Genomic DNA, 20,169 nt, shown 5'->3' on the forward strand with positions numbered 1-20,169 from the left:
GCTGAGATCATTAAGATATAATTAGAAACGTATTCATGAGTAATAGAGCGTCTGTTATGGAGATACCATTCGCCCAACAAGCATCTTCTATACTAGTCTTTAATAAGAAGGGCAGCAGGCATAATCCCCACTTCACTCTCTGGAGAGTTCTGCATTAAATGGACTGCATTAGACATCCCTCTCGCTCCCCCTTTTTTAATGGAATCTTATTCAGGCATCCAGTGTTTTCTCAGACTCCATTGTTACCATCAAAACTGCTAGTCTGTTTGCTTTCAGCAATATGCTCCTACAGTGCCATCCAGATGTGAGCCCTAAAGATAGCTACGTGCAGTGAATTTAAATCCTGCTCCAGAACTTGCTACAGGGCAAGTAAATGTGGAACTTCACAATATACAGTAACAAATTAATTGGACTGTTTACAGAATAATCTTTGGCTCTCTGCAGTAGTGAAAGGAGCTATCGACCCCTGTACGTATCCTTTCTGCTTGGTGCAAACTTTACTCATTTGAGTAAAGTAACTCAAAGAAATCTGTTTTGTCCTTGTACGCAATCTATTTTATTGCCAAACTCTATATCAAATCACACAAAATAGCACTGGAAAATTAAAACTAACGTCACCCACCAAACAGTGCTTCTGTATCTGCCATAGGGATCAATGTATGGCTACCATTTAAACTGCAGAGTGAAAACCGTCAGCAACTGTATGTAGTATCATGATGTTTGAACAGGTTGTTACTATATTTGGTAGGCAGGAGTTTGAAAGGGACCACAAAAATGAAAAAAACAAAACAAAACAAAACACCACCAAAACCCAAAAAACCACCAACCCACAAACAAAAACAAAAACCAGTTCTAGGGCACAATTTTGCTTCCTGTACCCACATGAATAGCAAAGAACTACTTGCTCAAAGCAAGCAAGGGGCAGAAACTGAACCTTGTAATACAAACAGGGGACTTGAAAGACAAACCTAAGAGGAAAAAAAGAGACTACCAAAATTTCAGCTGACTCTTTGAGATGATGCTACTGTTATAATTATAATTAGAAAGTTACAGTGGGTAAGCTAAGATTCAATCATGGTAGGCTTAATCTTTTTGCATATATTTGACTATAAATCCATTTTAGCAAAGCAATGATTTTTTTAAGCTTGCCTATAAAAACATTTTATAAAACAAAATATATTTAGAAACTAAGCATATAAGACAATGAGGAAATGACTACAGTTAAAACCAGAAAGTCAAAAGCAGAATATTAAGATTTAAATTGTTTTGCTTTGTGGAAGACTGACATTCTAAAATCTAATTATCATCCCGCAATATGAACTCTTCAGGAAGACATTAACGTAAGGAATGTATTATACATGACTGAAGCCAAACCCGACAAATTTCTAGATAAATGATCAGAGTTCAGGAGCATAACGTGGAACCTCTGCCAGCCAGAAACCGTTCACGGACATTCAATATTCTTTTACAAGCTCTATTGTGAAGCACACAATAGCTTATTACCTTAGTCATCAGAATGCAGCTGGTCAATAACCGTACAGTCAGCAACTGCCACATTCCTACACCAATATTTATTTAGATGAGGTCAGGAGATATACCTCAGTTGTTTGACAGAACAGAGATAACGTCATAGTAAAATTCTGGTCACAAGTTCAGTGACTCTCGTTCTGAAAAGCATGCATCTCAGTATGTATTTTTACTTCAGTATGTATTTTTTCCTTAAATGCTTTCTCTGTCTTGGTATTTGCATTTGCAGGAACAGTAAATTGGCAGACTGGTCTTAATCAGCCTGACAAACACAAACTTTGGGAGGAATGAGATTGTGCTTTAATATTGCTTCTACAGCAAAAATAAATAAATATTTAAGCGTAGAAATTAATGCCTTTAGGTGAACATTTTCATTGATGGTGATTTGTTTCTATACAACCCATTTAAAATTTCTCATAAAATTCACATGAACTATGGTAAGGTCAGGATTTCTCCCCATAACTTCCAATTTGGTACTAGACTTGTGAAGTCTCACATTAGGAAGAATCATCACTCACACTCTTTCTGCAGCACCTGTGTTTCACATATTTGCAGCATTCACTCCTCTTCACGAGGTCTCCATGTGCTCTTTGGCTTGATCTGTGATTCAGGGACTGGCCAAGTTGGGTGGCAATGAGGGAAGGCTGCAGGGTTGCACTCCAGCCAGCCCTGGGGCACACAGCAGTTACAAACAAGAGCAGCCCTGTCAGCTTCCCAAAGCTGCTGTCCTCCCCCCTCCCTCTTCCCCCGCTCACAATCAACTGACACGTAACTCCTGGGACTAGGCACATTTCTTCTTTTTTATGTCACACAGCCCAGTATGAAGAACACTTATCAGGTCACAAAGACATGGAGATTTCTAACATAAATAATGTCACATGTATGTATGTAATGGTTTTTTATATATATACACACTCATATACTTATATATATGTATATGTGTGTTTGTGTGTGTGTGTATATATATGTATATAAATACTACAAAATTACAAACTGATTATAGGAGAAAAACCAAATAAAATGAAATGTGTCCAAGGTGCGGGCACTTCAAGACTGTGAAAATGAGGAAAAAAAGCCTAAAGAACAGGAGGTGAGATTTACCAGTTACTGGTAAAAGTGGGGGAGGATCGAGGATGAAAGATAAAGTATTTAATTTGTTTAATTTTATTCACAGCAGAACCAGCTACCAATCCAGAAGATTAACTACTTTTGCTGCATTATTTAAATTAAAATGTGGGAGAAAGGCAGCAAATGCTAAGGAACATTTGGAGGAAAGGGGTGTGACAGAAGTAATGTGGTTTCTGAAGATGATGATACCAGTTAAATCTCTAATTAAAAGGGAGTGCAATTATCCCTTTACTCATCCCCAACCACCTCCCAAATATTTTTTCTCTAATAAGTGTGAAAATTGTCCAATTATAATGACTGAGTGAAAAGAGCTTTAATGTAATACAAATCCTGTAGAAGTGTTCTATGTTAAACATTGAGAGCTCTGAAACTTGTTCATAGATAGGGAATCTGTGTAAATGGAGGGAGAAAGATTGTATCTGAAGTTGCATCTGAAATTTAATGTACATAAAGTAATGCACGTGGTAGGGAAAAAGTTCTAACTTCATATATGAACTAATAATCTCAGGTTAGGAAAGACAGTTTCACACAAATGACAGCTCAATGATAGCAGTCAAAAAACCAAAGTGAAATGTTAAGAAAAGAAGGAAGAATGAGAGAGAGAGAGAGAGAGAAAGAGAGAAAATCACTATGCCACTGTATAAACCCACAGCTCATCCACCCTTTGAACACTCCGCTCTGGTCCTACATGTCAAAAATTATATATGAAAATGGAAAATATTCTGAGAAAGTGGCAAGAACGATCAAAAGTGTGGAACAGCTTCCATTTAAAAATACCTACATATTGATGGCTTTGTAGTCCAGAAGTCTGTTTTAGCAAACTGAGAGGGAACATTGAGATTTAGAAAATCAAGGGTGTCAGAAGTGGATGAAGATCCATTGTTTGCCGATTTCTTGAATACAGAAACAAGAAATAATCAATCTGATAGGAGCCACATTCAAAACAGACAAAAGGAGCTGCTTCTTCACTCTATGCAAAGCCAGGCTGTGCAGCGCCTTGCCACGGTTCTGGAAATTCAAGCAGTTTATGTGGGCCTACAAGGGGGGTTGGACAAGGCCATGGAAAAGATGTCCTTTGAGCATACTAAACACATAGTTACATAGTTAAAGAGAAAGGTATTAGTTAACATCTAAGTACACTTGTTTTCCATTTAGTTTTAGAGGAAACACCGAGCCAGCTCAGAAAGGTCTTGAGTTGAAAGTGGTTGGATGTAGAGAAAGTATGTGGTGGACACGTCAGATAGGCTTACTCTTTCTGATAATTTTTTTCTAGACATCCGCTTGTGGCCACCGTGAGATACAAAAACAGCAGGCTAGTCAAGACCCTTGATCTGACCTGGTCCAGCCTTTTTTATGTCCCTTCTAGTTGCCAGTACAAAAAGTAACATGATCACCACCATACTTCAAAAAAAGACCTAAAGGAAATAAGGTATGACAAAAATCAGATTTCATATGCAGTCCAAGTAACCCACAATAGCCAAAGAAAGCATGAAAAACACTCAAAGAACTCAGTTCCAACAGAAGAGTTTCCAACATTCTTCATGCAAACAAGAGCCCTTAGATGAATCAATCTCCCATTAAAATAAACAAACATGAATTAACAGGGAAAGTAGATTAGGTATCACCTGATTTTTAGACATAACTGCAATGACTTAAGTACATGGCAAGATAGATACATATTTACACACAAAAATACTCCATCTCCAATTGTAATTTAGATAAATATTTGACTTTTTATAAACCACATTTCTAAGTAGAAAATATTATTTTACTTATTTGTAAATGACATACCTTTTGAAACATCCAGCCTTCAGAATCATTTTAGCATAATAAATTAATTATTATACCAGCACCATTAACCCCATAGTTTTATCATAGATATTAGTTATTAAATTAAAAATGTAAAAGGACCTAAAAGTTTTACAACCTGTCAATAATTCTCCTTGAACTAGAAATGAGAAAAAAATCATACATAATTTTTAGCATGAAAACTCCTAAGAGTACATATTCTGTTTTGTGGCCACAGTTTCCAGCAAGTTTCTCTATAGCAAAAAATGCACACACACACATTAAAAAAAACCAACATTACACCAAATTACAGAACCTAATTGCTTTTGGTATTCTAAAAAAAGCATTTTTGAGTAAGTGAAAAATACCTTTTTGCATATGCTGTCTGCTTAAGGATACATATTTCATGACATATAAACAAGACAATGGAAATCCTAATTAGAAATACTAGGATAAAACTTATGTTAGGAAATGATGATAAAAATTCCGGATATGCCTACTGAATAACTCACACTGAGATGGAGCAGGATGCAACTCCAAAATAGGAATGGATTTTTTTTTTTTAATTATTCCTTCCTTAATCAAGAAGAAATTTCCAAAACACTTCTTAAGTCAGGTACAATTAGAGATACAGATACCTACACAAGTAAACGCTGCTGGTGTTAAAAGACTGAAACAGAGCTTGATATTAAATACTATCTATTTTGTAATACATACAATTAAAAATAAGAGCTTAAATAAGAACTTTATGCCCAAATTTGTTTCTGAATTCTCAAAATTACTGTTTATTTTTAACTCATGTACTCGTTAATACCAACATATTTGCATCAACCAAATAAACAGCACAGACTGAAAATTAGCCTCATAACTCAAAAAACTAATACTGTGTACTTCTAACCTGCTAATTTCTCAAAGAAATAGCTGCTGCATCAGAAAACAAGTCAATCTGTTTAAGTCATAAAAAATAATCTGGTTTCTCATACAAAAGTAGGAGTGGCAAGACAAACTTCTACAGCTAATCACTAAAAACTTACAATACAGAAAGGTTCCCATGCATGCATTTTCAGTATATAAAGCATAACCTGACTCAGTTCAAACGAAAAGTTACCTACCCCAACAACCTAAAACACTCGGCAACAGAAGAAGCCCTACAAGTACAAGCCAGGTATATAGAACACTTTCCCCAGCCTCTAGGAATTCATAGCCCAAGGACTTTGAGCCAGAAGCAGTTCTTTCAAACACAATAGCTCTCAATAGATTTTTCTTCCATTAATTTGTCCAATCTCTTTTTTAATTCAAGTAAATCCAAGACCCCATGGCATAGCTGAACTTAACCCTACAGGAAGCAGTATCACCTTTTGTCAGTTTTTAAGATCCCAACTGAAAGTTTTCTTTAGTTTTCATAATACAGTTCTTACATTAGAAGATACAGTGAACAGCAATACTGTTCCCTATTCACCTTGTATGAGCCACTCATGACTGTTTGCTATCATACTTCCCCCTCAATCATCGCCTTCCAGATTAAAGCATACGGAAGAGTAATCTCTTCTACAGCGGCCATTCCAGACCTTTGATCATCTGTGCCTCTTTTCTTTGCGCTTTCTGCAGTTCTACTATAACCTTTTTGAGATGGGAAACCCAAAATCCACACATGGATTAACACGGCACAGTATTTTTCTGCTTACCATTGTAATACTTCCTCTTATAATCTAGAACATTCAGTTTGCTTTTCTGACCAGGACTAAGGATTAAATAGATGTTTTTATTAGACTGTGTTTTTATCTAACCACAATATGTTATTCCTGAGTGATAATGGCAACACATCTTGCATTGCTGCGTACATAGAGGTGGGACTGTTGACAGCAGACACATTGTGCAATACCTCAGAACACATACAGGTTTCATGATTGCTTTGAAAAGGAGTGCAAATTAAACTGAAAGTGAGTAGTATTAGGTGTCAAAAAAGCTTGTGAGGATTTTAATTACACAGATACTCACAAGATCCTGAAGGTTATGTACAAAATTTCTATCAAAAAAGGCTCAAATCAAGTGTGATGAAAGAATATGTGAATGCTAAGCAGCTTTATGACTACCAAAAAAAAAAACCCAACCCAAAACTGTTGAAAAGGAGGAAAAACCTTGATCCAGAAACTCTGCACTGTGAACTTTATAAGATCTTCAAACACTTTGCATTTGCAGAAAACCTGAGAGGGGAGAGAAGGTGAGCAGCAAGTGAGTGCCTATCCAAGTTTTAGGGCGGTCCGTGGTGATGGTCAGTCCTGCTCTCTCACTCCTGTTGCTGGTGACATCCATCATTAAGGAACATAAGCTCAATAGCCTTCTGCCTTAAGTTCCCAAGACTGATGGACTGACCTGATGACTGAAATTACATTCCTGGTACAATGTTCAGTGACCACACAGAAAAAGGTCATAAACTCTTCTCATTCAGACTAAACTGGGGGAACACTAACAGAATTATTCCTTATGGAATGGGCTAGACAGGAGAATACACTATAAAATGAAGCACTGGAGACTATTATTTAAAGCTATATATCAATATAAAATGACAAAAGAAATATGATTTCCCTTTCAGGGCGAAAATTCATGTCTTTCCATATTTTTTTGAAGTCTATTGAACTATGCATGGATTCAAGCCATCCTTAGTGTGAGAAAACAACAGGCTTTTCTAGGATGTCTGAATTGCAGAGAAAAACCAATGAAAATACTTAATACCATAGTTTAAACTACAATAGAGAACTCATAATCAGTCCTTAATTTTGCTTTGTTTTTTTTTACATACAATTCTTCTCCTAAACACTATAAAAGTTTTCTTTCTTAATACATATTTCAAATATTCTACAAATCTTAACTGTTCCAAAGGTGACAGAGTTAAAAAGAAAGGTGTTAGTTAACATCTAAGTACACTTGTTTTCCATTTAGTTTTAGAGGAAACTCTTCCAGTTTTCCAAGAAAAATCTAATAGCATCAACTTTAGCTGTCAGGTTCAAAGCTGAAGTTAGCATGTTCCCTTAAAGGTCAGAGCTGCACTGTTTTTAAATAAAAATATAATAATTAGGAAAATATTACCTCTTTCACCCTGAATTCTCCACTGCAATATTCAGATTACCTAATCACAAAAGTCTCATATATACCGCTTAATTAAAAAATTTGTTCAGAACACTGTTCAAAAACCACAAAAGTAAGACTCATATTTAAGGTACCTTGCATAATGTCCAAGAGTATTGCCAGACAAAACAAGTTGGCAGAAACACTCACTGACTTCATCCATCCATCCATCCAACCCTGACCTGCAGTCTGTCTTGGATTTGGTTCAGAAAAGAACACCCTCATGCAGTATAAAATGTAGCTGGCTCAGATAAGGGAGAAATGGGACCGGAGCCAAGCCAGCTGAATAAGCATCGCCACCTCAGTCCATCCACCTTGTTTACTTAAGGGTCAAAGCATACAAGGAATTAGGAAGCAGGAAACAGATGAAGAGCTCAGAAACCCAAACTCACCTGGGAGACTACTGCCTTGGATCCTAATCTAGAGGAGTTAACATGTCTAACTATAGGTAGGACACAGTGCATGGTGGCTGCCATGCTAGGAGATAACCTGTGGGGTAGTTTTTGGTTGGTTGGTTGGTTTTTAGGAAGATGGACTGGATTAGGCCAACCATATACAACCAGCTTCTGTGATCTGATTATCAACCATATCAACAGATATGGTTAAAGGTACCTTTGGAGCTCTCTAGTCTAATCCCCTGCTCAAAGCAGTCCTGTCAAAGCAGGCTGACTCAGGGCTGCATCCAGCTGAGTCTCCAAGGATAGAGATGCTACGTCCTCGCTGGGCCCTTTTTCCAGTGTTTGACCACCCTCCCCACAGCAAAGTTTCTTCCTATATCAAGCTGGAATTTCCCATCTTCCAACCTGCATTCATCCTCTTGTGCTTCCATTGTGCACTGCTGAGACAAGTCAGGGTTCATCTTCTCTGTACTGTCCAATGAGGTAGCTACAGACAGGAATAAGAGCCCCCCAAGCTTTCTTTGCAAAGGTTGTATGAAACCTGTTCTCTCAGCCCTTCTGTGTCTGCCATGTGCTCCAGGCCCCCCTGATCATCAGCGTATATATTCACTGGGCTTGCTCCAACATGTAAAAGGTTCAGGGTAAGCACTATTACAGTGTTTTACAATATATTTAAAATTCTTCTCTGAACACGGTATTTGAACAAACTAGATATTCCTAACCAGTTTAGCCTTCCAAGAAAAACTAACTTTTTTAAAAGTTGTTCAGAATAAGCACTATTACAGCCTTTGTAATTGGAGGGGATTAAGGGAAGTGGCAACTACCAGAGTCCAGCAAGGTCCAAAGGACAACAGGCAATCCCCTAGATACAGTAGGAACCTTGTGGATTTTGAGCAACAGCCAAGGGCCACCATATAGTAATAAGCAGATGCTCCACCCTTTGCAGGGGTGGAGACTTTTGGACAACTGTTGTGTTGGATCCCAAGTCAATCCCTGAAGGGATCATAGGAGTTCTGCATTCCATACCATAACACTGGACAAATATTAGGGTTATAGTTATTTGTTAATTGTTTTGAAGAGAGTTTAAACTGTGTCATCACTATGCATCCCTGTAACACTGGGCTGTTCCTCCCAACCAACAGAAGAAGCAAAAAGAACAGAGGCCTCAGCTGGGCTGTAAGTCACTTTGAAGCAACACCGTGAAATGTTCTTGGGACAGTCAAAGCAACAAAGTGATAAAGACAGATGAGCCCACGCAAGGCACAAGAGTGATTCTTACTCTGCAATAACTTTTTCTTTGAAATGCATTGTAAAAATATTTTCTTTCAAAAGACAATTTGTAAGACATTATACCATAATACACAAAACAACCATCCACTTCTGACTAGTTTAGAAACATTTTATAAAAAAGAAAAAAGCCTCCACAAAGACAGTATGTTTGCTTGCTTACTGAAGACCAGTAAAATAAAACATGAACAGTGAGATCAAAGAGATGGAAAAAAGTCACATCATAAAACTTAGAAACGTGTTCTAATATCAGCAGTAATCATGGTCACTATTTCTGCAAAGCAGACCTACACACTTCACTACTTGTTTGTGATTTCCTTTTCCAGTATGTTATAGCTGGCTTTAAAACCTTATTAAAGTCTTTTAGACTCATGTTCATTATCTGTAAAATTTTTTACTTCTGGGACAGGATAAAAAAAACGTAGCAAGAAACACATAAGAATATGGTTTATACATGAGTTTTCTTACGTCCCTTAACACTGAATAGAAAATAATAAAATAGTTATGTAGCATACACACTAAAATATTAGTGTCTAGCAATAGAAAGCAATTCCTTTAAGATGCAAATAGCTGAATTTCCTTCCTATAAGAGAATATAATGCTGTCACAAATGTAAATAACTTTATTCCCCCCCCTAACAGGAGCACAAGTTCAAAATAATTTTCCAGATAAGAAAAAGAGTGATAGAAGGATATGCTTTAGTAATATTTTTTCCTTTTTAAAAGTCATTTTATTATGTACAATATCAATTTAGAATATTAAAATGATTTAAAGGATGGCTCTGCTTCCCTTCACATATTTTTCTTTTTCCACCAGCAATCCGACTGATGATAGATCTACACAGACATACAGTCATAAAATAGGCTACTCGCATTTATTTAGAATTTGTACAGTGCTTCTCATAACAAAATCTGAATACCTTCTAAATCCTAATGAATTTATCATCCCTACATTCCTGTGATGTACATTTATAGTTTAGACATTACCTTACCATAAGGAAAATTAATTAAAGAATTATGCTTGAATAAGGTCCAGCTGGGACCTTAAACAGGCCTAGTTTCAGAATGATGAGCACCAATTTCTGATAGTTTTGTAAGAGTAAATGTGTTCATCGGACACACGAAGGATAGAAGCACACTAAGCATATCTGAAAAAGGCGGCTTATACAATTTGCCCAGGGTCAAGAAGAAATATGGATCATCAGCAGGAACAGGGAAGCAGCGCTCTCAATTCTCTCAGTACTCTGCCAACAAGCCCACTCTTCATCCCACGAATCATGTACTTCAGGTAAATGAAAAAACCTGAAACCCCGTTCTCAAATTCTGTCATTTGTAACAAATACACATTTAACTACTACCATTATGACCTCTCAATATTAGAAAGTTGAATTAAAACCAGTCAAAACTATTTGACTCAAGCCACTCTACAAGAGCAGCTGAAAATCAGCTACTAATACCACTCAGAAAAACACCACAAAACCCCCAACAATAATTTTCACGAGGTTATGGAGGGAAAGTAAATCATTCCAGCTCTGTGTAAAGCTGTTAAGAGGAACTTTTGAGAAATTTTTCAAACTTGTACATGCAAAAGTTTTAATTATACAGTAGTTTGTTCATTATCCCAAGCTCATGATATTCATAAAAAGAACACAAAAGAAGTGGCACACTTCACCTCAGAGGTATACGGCACCCCTCCAAATGAGCAGCATGTGCTTGCCACGTGGTCCCCAAGTCCCCAGAATATGTTCCCATCACTTGTGACACTCCAGTTCCAGTCCTTTCCATAAGATTTCTTCAAACTACATTGGCCTTTTGCAAGTGTGGGAGGATATCCACACATTAATTGTGAAGACATCCTGTGCTTTGAACTTGCTAGGGGACCCAAGGCAGGACGGCTCCAGCAGCTAACTGCCCAAGTATTTATTAGGCATTATAGAAGGCTTTGCACTTCCCAAGCCCTCTGTTGCTGTACCCACATTACTAATGTTAGCTAAGCTACTAGCTCAAAGGTAGGTGGAAACATCTTTGTGAATAGCTGCCACACACTGACTGCAGCACAGACAAGCCTTAAGCTTTGTGGTTATAGCAAACATGTTGAAACTCCAGCATAAGTTACAATGATACTGAAAAAGTCAAATCTTTCTCCTATTAATGTTTGTAGCAAAATGCCTATGCAAAGGAAACTTTTGTTGACCTTTTCACTGGGGGACAAGAGGCTGGAGAGCAGCCTCGCGGAGAGAGATCCACGGATTTGGGTTGATGGCAAGTTGAATATGAGTCAACAGTGTGTCCTGGCAGCCAAAAGGGCCAACCGTGTCCCGGGGTGCATCAAAAACAGCATAGGTAGCCAGTCGAGGCAGGCGATTGTCCTACTCTACACTGCACTGGTGTGGCCCCACCATGAGTACTGTGTGCAGTTTTGGGCACCTCAATATAAGGACATGAAACTATTGGAGTGTATCCAGAGGAGGGTGACCAAGATGGTGAAAGGTCTCAAGGACAAGACTTAAGAGGAGCAGCTGAGGTCAGTTGGTTTGTTCAGCTTGGAGAAGAGAAGGCTGAAGGGTGACCTCATTGCAGTCTACAACTTCCTCAAGGGGGGCAGCGGAAGGGGAAGTGCTGATCTCCTCTCTCTGGTGACCAGCGATAGGACACAGCAAATGGAATGAAGCTGCATCAGGGGAAGTTGAGATTGGACATTATGAAAAGGTTCTTCACCAAGAGGGTGGTTGGTCACTGGAACAGGCTCCCCAGGGAAGTGGTCACGGCACCAAGCCTGTCAAAGTTCAAGAAGCATCTGGATGACACTCTTAGTCATCTGGTTTAGTTTTAGGTAGTCCTGCAAGGAGCAGGGAGTGGAACTCAACAATCATTATGGGTCCCTTTCAACTTGAGATATTCATGATTCGATGATTGCTTTATCCATATGGAAAACCACTGCATCTAACAATATCTGGGGAAACAAACCGTATACCATGGATTCTCAATATTAACCACAGTCAGAAATGGCTTTTATACCATGCATTTTGGCTTCTAATAGTTTTGTTGTCATCAGTTAAGGAGATGATAGTTACACATCAATAAAACAAAACTGTTAAGAGTTCACTCTGTGTACAGAGTTAATATTTGCAGAGAACTACTGACCATAACAGATTAACAACCTGATTCAACACTAATCAAACATTTACAGATGTATAGATACATAAACACTTCCCCAGAAACTCCTGACTGAAAGATTACTCACAAAAAAATAAAATAAAATCTATTTCTGAAAATCTTTTAGTAAGATTCTTCTTCCTGCTAAAAAATTCTCAAGACAGTTACACTTACATATGTTTATTTCCAAGAGTACACATTCTGATATGCAAGCTTATCCCTTCTAAGTATACACTATTTTCAAGTCAGCAATTTAAAAGACATAAGTAGTCTCAGGCATCTCATCCTTAAACTAAAGTGTTTAAGCAAGTTAACAGAGTAATGAAAAAAACAACATTTCTACCAGAGGAGCCATATTTTATTCCTTGAAAACTGGAAATTAACATACTGTACCCTACTGCTTTTTCTAATATATTCTTCAGTCTTTAGAAACACTCCTATTCATTTGATTTAGCACTAAAAAGAGAATAAATATAATACCTTCCTAAATGTGGACAAAATACTTCAACACATTGGTAAGAAATTTGTCAGTTTGGAAAAGATTTAGACCATCTCATTGCTAAAGCGTTCTTCTACTCACCGTAATTTTTACATTTGCATTACATTTGTCTTCTTTAAACTGTATCTCATAATTTTTTATCATTCGAAACATATAAGTTCTAAGATAGTCTAACACTTTTTCACTAGTTTCTCCTTAATCCATCTTTGGATATTAAATCTCTTTCAAAACAAGCAATTATTTTGTTTTATAAACCATTCATTAAAATAGGATTTTGGCATTTTCACTTTCAGAAATCCGCATAGATTACATTCTTAATCTGTCACAGCAGTTTTACATATACTGCCACAGCATACAATTTGACTATTAAATCTAGTAGATTTTAGGAAATATGCATACTTCACAAACAGAAAAAAAATAGAGATATTAATTATGGATAAATTTAAGGTTCCTAACTATAACTAATGTCCATCCTGTAGAAGCCACACCAAAAAAAAAAAAAAAAAAAAAAAAAAATCAATCTGAGAATCTAATTTCAGATACCTTATAAATGCAGATTTTCCCTAAAAGCAGTAATGAGCAGATGAAATACACGAAAATGAGTCATTGCATTTAACTTTTTTATAAGAGCATTGAATACACAGCCAGGAACAGGAATACCACACACAAAGCTATTAAAATAAATACTATTTCCTGTTCTTTAAAACATATGTTGCTTAACCATTCCCAGATATCTTTGTGTTGATTTTTTTTAATAGAGGGCTGAGGCTAAATTAAGGATTGAGTATGCCAGCAGACTGGAGTGAAATGTCGATAGCTATCAGTTACTACCAGTATCAATCTTCTCATGCAAGCAGAGAGCTTAAAGAGGGACTTTAGCTCAAAGCTCATTTACAGCACAGAGGACCAACTGCCTATTTGCACTAAGTGCTAGAGCTTATATCATTTGCCATATTCACTATCCTAATTTTCTCCAGCAGATGAGTTTGGCAGCATAAATTTGTACTCTCTACAGAATATAAGAACAAGAGTCTCCTACTCTTCTGTTTCAAGTATCCATCCTGGATGATCTACAAGTACTTGCAAGAATTAGAAATATGCTCCCCGTTCTTCTAGACAACCAACAAAGTGTGCACCACGCTGGACTAAAAGGTGCTTAGTTTAGCAGACAGAAGTAAACTAATGCTTCAACTGTTGCAATAACCTCTGATACATGTTCCTCTATACCCATCATCCATGTGGCTGCTAAACAGAAAACACCTTCTTCTCTCGAATGATATTTGACTGCAGTCCCCAGTAGAAAACAGAAACCAAGTAAAATAGGAATGATGAAGCTCCTGCTTTTCCTCTCCAATGTTTTTTCCTTTTTTAATAGTATTTTCACAGGAAAGGCTTGTCAGAAAACAAGTATTATTTTTAAATGGTTCTAAGTGTGTGGCTTCGTTGCTTTAACTGGATCACAATGAGTGGAATCTCTGACCATAACCATTTCCTGTAGTTTCATTTTTTTCCTCCAATTAAAATTCAAAATGAAATATAAAATCCAACCACTGATTCCACTTGGCTGCTACGCGACTTCTTTCTCACAACTTTTTTTTTTTTATTGAAGGGCTTCGGTTAAAATTACTTTTAATTTTTTAAAAAAACAAAGCCATCTACTTATACATAGCTATGTATCCCTTATTTAGACAAAATTTCTGCAAAATTATTAGCTTTCTTGAAAAGAAGGTGTTACCCAAATAAAACTGGAGTGGCTTGTTTCTTCTTTTAAAGTATGAACTCATTTAACTAATTTTGATGTAACTGTTACAATTCTTCTTATAATCATGCCTAGATCACACTCTCTTCCTTAGTGCTCAATGCAATAATGAACTTGATTTTCAACTGCAATTACAACAAAGTGAGCAAAGCACAGCTTCCAAGAGGATCAGTGTCTGCCAGCATGACAATGATTTTGAAGCATTTTTTGAGCAATCAAGCACAGGTTTACTGAAGTCAATCAAAAACATGAACAGTATACATGCTCCTTTAGTTTAAGATGTCCAATTCTGTAATTAAACTTTTTAACATGGACTCATATAGCAGTCCAAAAATACATAGGGACAGTACAAAACCTCAAACCTAGACACAACTAGGAAAAATAAACAAATATATATATGAACATGACTACAAAAAGAAACATATTTTGTGTTTTCATAGTAACAGCTTTCCACTGTATTTAAAGGAAAATAAATTAAATCATTTATAAATACATTATAAATCATTTATAATTCATTAAACCATTTATAAATACAATAACTTTCAATCTTACTATAAAGTCATTTTTATTAAAAGGGTATGCTTTTAAATCCATGTTGCCATTTTTCATGTGATCACTGACCATTAAAATACAGAATGTTGCAAAAAACATTTGACGACAAAAACTGAAGTCTGTAAGATGCTAGTGTGATTAAAAGTTACACTAGAGATTTTAATAGGATAAGCACACAATTGACTACTGAGCTTTAAAAAGAGGATAACACTGAGCTCCTAATCACAAGCATCATTAGCTTTAGTTTTAAAATTTATCAGCAGAAAAATAGAATTTCACCAACTACACAGAATATCTTTTCTATGCAATAGCTTAGATTCAGACAACCCTAAAGGAAGGCCAGGTAATATTTATGATGTGTGGAGGGTCCCTGTCCTACCCCCTCTAAAACGTAATATAGCACAGAAAGTAACATATATGCCAACTTCATTGCTAGCTACTCAGCAAAAACTTGGCAGCAATCTAAAATACAAATAGCCATAATTTATAAATATGGGAGTAAAACACTTTCAACTCCTCTATTAACCTCACTCCAGCATTATAACATAATACTCAAAAAGAATATTTTGTATATAATATACTGATATTTCAGATAGATCACAGGTTTGACATAGTAAAATATACTTGAAACAGAATACTAAGGATGTAGCAGAAAAAAGCAGCAAGAAAGTAAAACATGAAACATATCCCACAGTAACTTTTCCCACTACAATCCCTTCTACTTCATCAACAGCAGCATTTCATATTTATACCTTACATAAACCCACCTTTTGGCATCATTTACATCACCACGGAATTTGGCTCATTATTTTTAATCTTGTTACCAAGAGGAGTTTGCACCTTTTAAATTTTGCACATTATGATGCCAGCTTTCATCCTGTTTTCCAATCATTTACTCTCCTGAGTATACTAATGTATTGTCAACACATCTCCCTTTTTCCACAGATACACATCACTACATCTTCACTGATCTCATTAGACACTATAGCAAGACAAATGCCTATTCATATTGCAGCCATATCTTCACATTGCTTTGTAGAAGTACTCATAATCTATGTAACCACTAGCACTAGAATCTGGCATCAGGGTACTGATGAAATTAATTTGCATTCAGGTGTAACATGAAATTCCCCTCTGAAGTTTTGTAGCAAAGAACTGTATCCAGGTCTTTCACATAGTCACAAAGTACACTATTAATTTGCATTTCCTAAATGTAACTAAGTGTTCAGTGATAAACGAGTGTCGAGGGTTTCCAGGGGAACGGCAACTGTATTTAAAACCTCTTACTAATAGATCAGTAACTAAAACCTAGCTCGGGTAAATAAAACTAATAGCTATTCCCTTAGAACAACTTTTTAGGTAGACAGTAACAGCCTTTTTCACTGATCCAGTTCCTTTTGTTTGGCAACTATAACATTTACAGAATCACAGTCATAAATTACATGAAAGGATACATTTGGTATGATTCAGCTGAGTTCAGAGATCTAACTGGTCCACGTACATGATAGAGGCTAAGAAATTGCCAAATCTCAGTGTTATTGCTTAGACCACAACATAGGGGACTGTGCAGTGTATGAGGTAGTGCAACTCTACATCAGTGAACAGTGAGAAACAGTCACATTAAAACCTATATCTTGTGAATTGCCCAGTATCTGGGCATCAAGCAATCGTGTCCTCACTGCTGTGATAGATAGATTAAAGCTAGTACATTCAATCCCACTTTGATTGTAGCACAGTCTAGAAATGAAGACTCCTGATGAAGATACTTTCCAATTCTGAGCCCACGTTATTTCCTTTCAGAGCCTAAAGGAGTCAATGTCCTGTCAGTGGCATCGCTGGAAATAACATGAGCTACATTTAGTGATACATAGAAAATACATTGGACAGTTGGTCTCGGCATAGAAAATTATGAAGTACTAATGATATTTCTTTAACTTGATAGTAATAGTTCTACATTAACTTACCAACAGTACGAAATAGTATATTGACTGAAACATAATTCAAATTCAATAGTTTAGGGTCTGGTAAAATTCTAAGTACAACAACACAGGGCTCGATGTTACTGATCTGTGCTGTTTCTTGAAACCAATAAAAGTATAAACCTAGCTAAAGACTAGTTTATGGACAGTAATGGGAAGTAAATGATATGCAGCTCCCTTCATTCATATGACCATGAAAATTATTTCAGAAACTTATAATGAAGGAGTTTGCTAATTTGTTCTGTTCATGAGGAAAAACAACCTAACAATTAATCCTTCCAGTCTGATTAGTCCTGGCTCCTGAGCCTTCCCAATTGCCTAACACTCCTTTGCTGAATTCACTCTTCTGTAGGGAAAACAGGGGAACAGTAAGGAGGGTAGCAACCTATTTAGGGTCTCACATCCCTTGAAGCCAACCAAGACCACAGCTGACAGCCAGTGCACTGTTAAAGCCTGACTGCTATATATGGCAACTGAAGCCACTACAGGTGTCCTTCCTGAACAAAGCATATTCAAAGGGGATTTCTTTTTTTTTTCCTCCCTAAAAGCTATAAGCTTTTTCCTCACAACTCTAACCATAAGCTCCAAGATAGCTATAGAGATTTAAGAGAGCTATGAAACCTTCACAGACCACTAGTCATGAAGACTATTTTGAGCTTAGCTGCTTTTTACTCTCTAAAAAACTATTTCTAGAACTCATGAGGTCAAACTGTGCGCAGGGATGCCAAGAGGGAGTATTTATGACTGACTCCACCTTATCCTACTTACATGGCGTGACATACAAACATTTTAAATACCATGACTATAGATATGTTATAAAAAGCTTTTCAAGATCTCAGAGTATTTCTTGAGATCATAACCATGCTCAAATACTCATAGCTATACACTAACACATGCATATATGTGTATATATATATGTGTGTGTGCGTATGTGTGTGTGTACATATAGGCAGTTAAACTTCAAGATTCCAAGACCTGGAGATGTTTCAAACATTAATTCCATATTTGCCAATATTAACATGAAACATTTGAGTTTCATATTTTACTGTGTTCCTCTTTTGTTACTACCTAAAAGCAGTATTTATACTAGGTCAAAACTATTTATGAAACACTGTAAAATGTTATTTTTATTGTTAATACTTATCACAAGAAGAGATTTGTACATATATGTACACAAAATAGCATAAACCCTGTGTTCTGTATGCTATGGAAAAATCTATCATCACTAAAGAGGTTACTTTAATAAAAAAGGGCTTATCTGGGCGTGCGGTATTAAAGAGATTTAAAATGATAAGCAGTGAAATAAATCACTGCAAAGGAAGAGACATTAAAATACTTAAATCTAAGAAAGGAAAAATCAAAGCTGATTCAGAATCACATTTATTAACATCTACCCTGAGTAAGATTCAATTTCAAGAATGATACAAAACCAAGTATGCAATCTGCCAGCACTGCATAAATTATGCATATTTATTTATAATGTGTATTAAGTATTCATCAGGAGCATGCTTACATGACAGGACACTTACCTGATACAACATGAACAAAAAGATTGAAAAAAATAAACACGAGATTGTGGAATTTAGCCATGAGAAGGCTAGTGGATAGCACAGTACCCAGCTTCCAAACTAGCCTACAGATTTTTCTTCTCCATTAACATATTTGTTTTGCAACACTCCAGAGACACAAGACCATCACCATTTTTTCATGGTCTTCGTAAGTGGCAGATCCTACTTAGGGATGGAAATTTAGCATGTGACTATCCAAAAATCATATCCTTGATATTTTATATTGAAAGAAATTCTAAAAGCAAATAGTGGGAATTGGCATTATCATAGTCAAACTCGGGTTTGATGCAAATTTGGGTTAAAATGCAAGTTCCTCAGCATTTGTTGCTCGGGTTGGGCAAATATATAGTTCTAATTAAGGATCAAGCTCATTAATTCTATTTCTCTGATTTTTATTTCGTTCAAAAAAGAAAAAAGTATTTATCTTAAAGAAAGTTTTTATACAGTAGATAGTTGGTGAGAACCACAGACACATCTGCTTACACTAGATTCTTTTGTACTGATAAACTGTTCAATTTCATTTTATCAACATCTTATTATTTTATCAACATGCCTTATTAAACTTACATACTAGTTTGACATGATTTGGGAGATATGATAGCTATCTATTAGTGTCTATATAAATAAAAAAAAATTCTTACCAAGATGACTTGTAAAAGAACTGGAAAAAGACGGATTTCTTCCACAAGGCTGTAAAAACATATTTTAAGATTTATTTAAAAAGAGAGGAAGTGAATTCTTATTTAACACACTAAACTCACAAAAGAAGCAGAGCAGTAGAATAGTTGTTGCCAAAATCCATGACCCAGAACCTCAGCCTTTGACTAGCTCTCAACAAAGATGAGCTCCACTTCAGCTATTAAATAGAAACACCAATGTTATACTGCTTTGGAAATTACTTCTAGGTCTGCTTCACTGATGCGATTCAGATGAGTGGAACAGTAATTAAATTAATATTTTTAAATGGCAGAAATTAATCAAAATTCATAAATATAATACTATACATACTATGAAACAGTCAGTGTGCACCATTAAATAATTTGAATTAATAGACTCAATGCACATAGTCAAATTATAAATATGCTGTGTTTTTTAAAGCATGCTACATTACCTAACTTCTTGGGTTTAACATATTAATATGATACATTTGTCAGCCACTTCTCTTGACAATACTGAGGAGTGGTTACCCAAAATAATTTAGCTATATTCTCCTGAGTTTCAAAATCAGATACAAACCAGCATATATATACATATTTATAAGAATATTCTCAAAAACCAGTAATACCCTACCTTAATGCAGCCTTTTCTATTCTTAGAACCCAAAACACTTTTATTAGTAAAGCATGTGTTTCTCTCACAAACACTATGACATACGAATTATATGATTACATACTCTTTCCTGT

General features: G+C 36.1%; 1 protein-coding gene across 9 annotated transcripts in view; it reads right to left on the reverse strand.

The window, feature by feature from the left end:
• Positions 1-20,169, reverse strand: part of ULK4 (unc-51 like kinase 4) — a 262,151-nt gene that overhangs the window by 109,768 nt on the left and 132,214 nt on the right. For 8 of the 9 annotated variants that reach the window (XM_075493361.1, XM_075493362.1, XM_075493366.1 and 5 more), the window contains one exon: positions 19,408-19,456. The exons of the other annotated variant lie outside the window; for it this stretch is intronic. In XM_075493361.1, the coding sequence (XP_075349476.1) occupies positions 19,408-19,456 (49 nt within the window). The remainder of the gene's footprint in view (positions 1-19,407; positions 19,457-20,169) is intronic. 9 annotated transcript variants of the gene reach the window in all.

Source organism: Mycteria americana, chromosome 2 (assembly GCF_035582795.1).
Source record: "Mycteria americana isolate JAX WOST 10 ecotype Jacksonville Zoo and Gardens chromosome 2, USCA_MyAme_1.0, whole genome shotgun sequence".
Classification (NCBI taxonomy): domain Eukaryota; kingdom Metazoa; phylum Chordata; class Aves; order Ciconiiformes; family Ciconiidae; genus Mycteria; species Mycteria americana.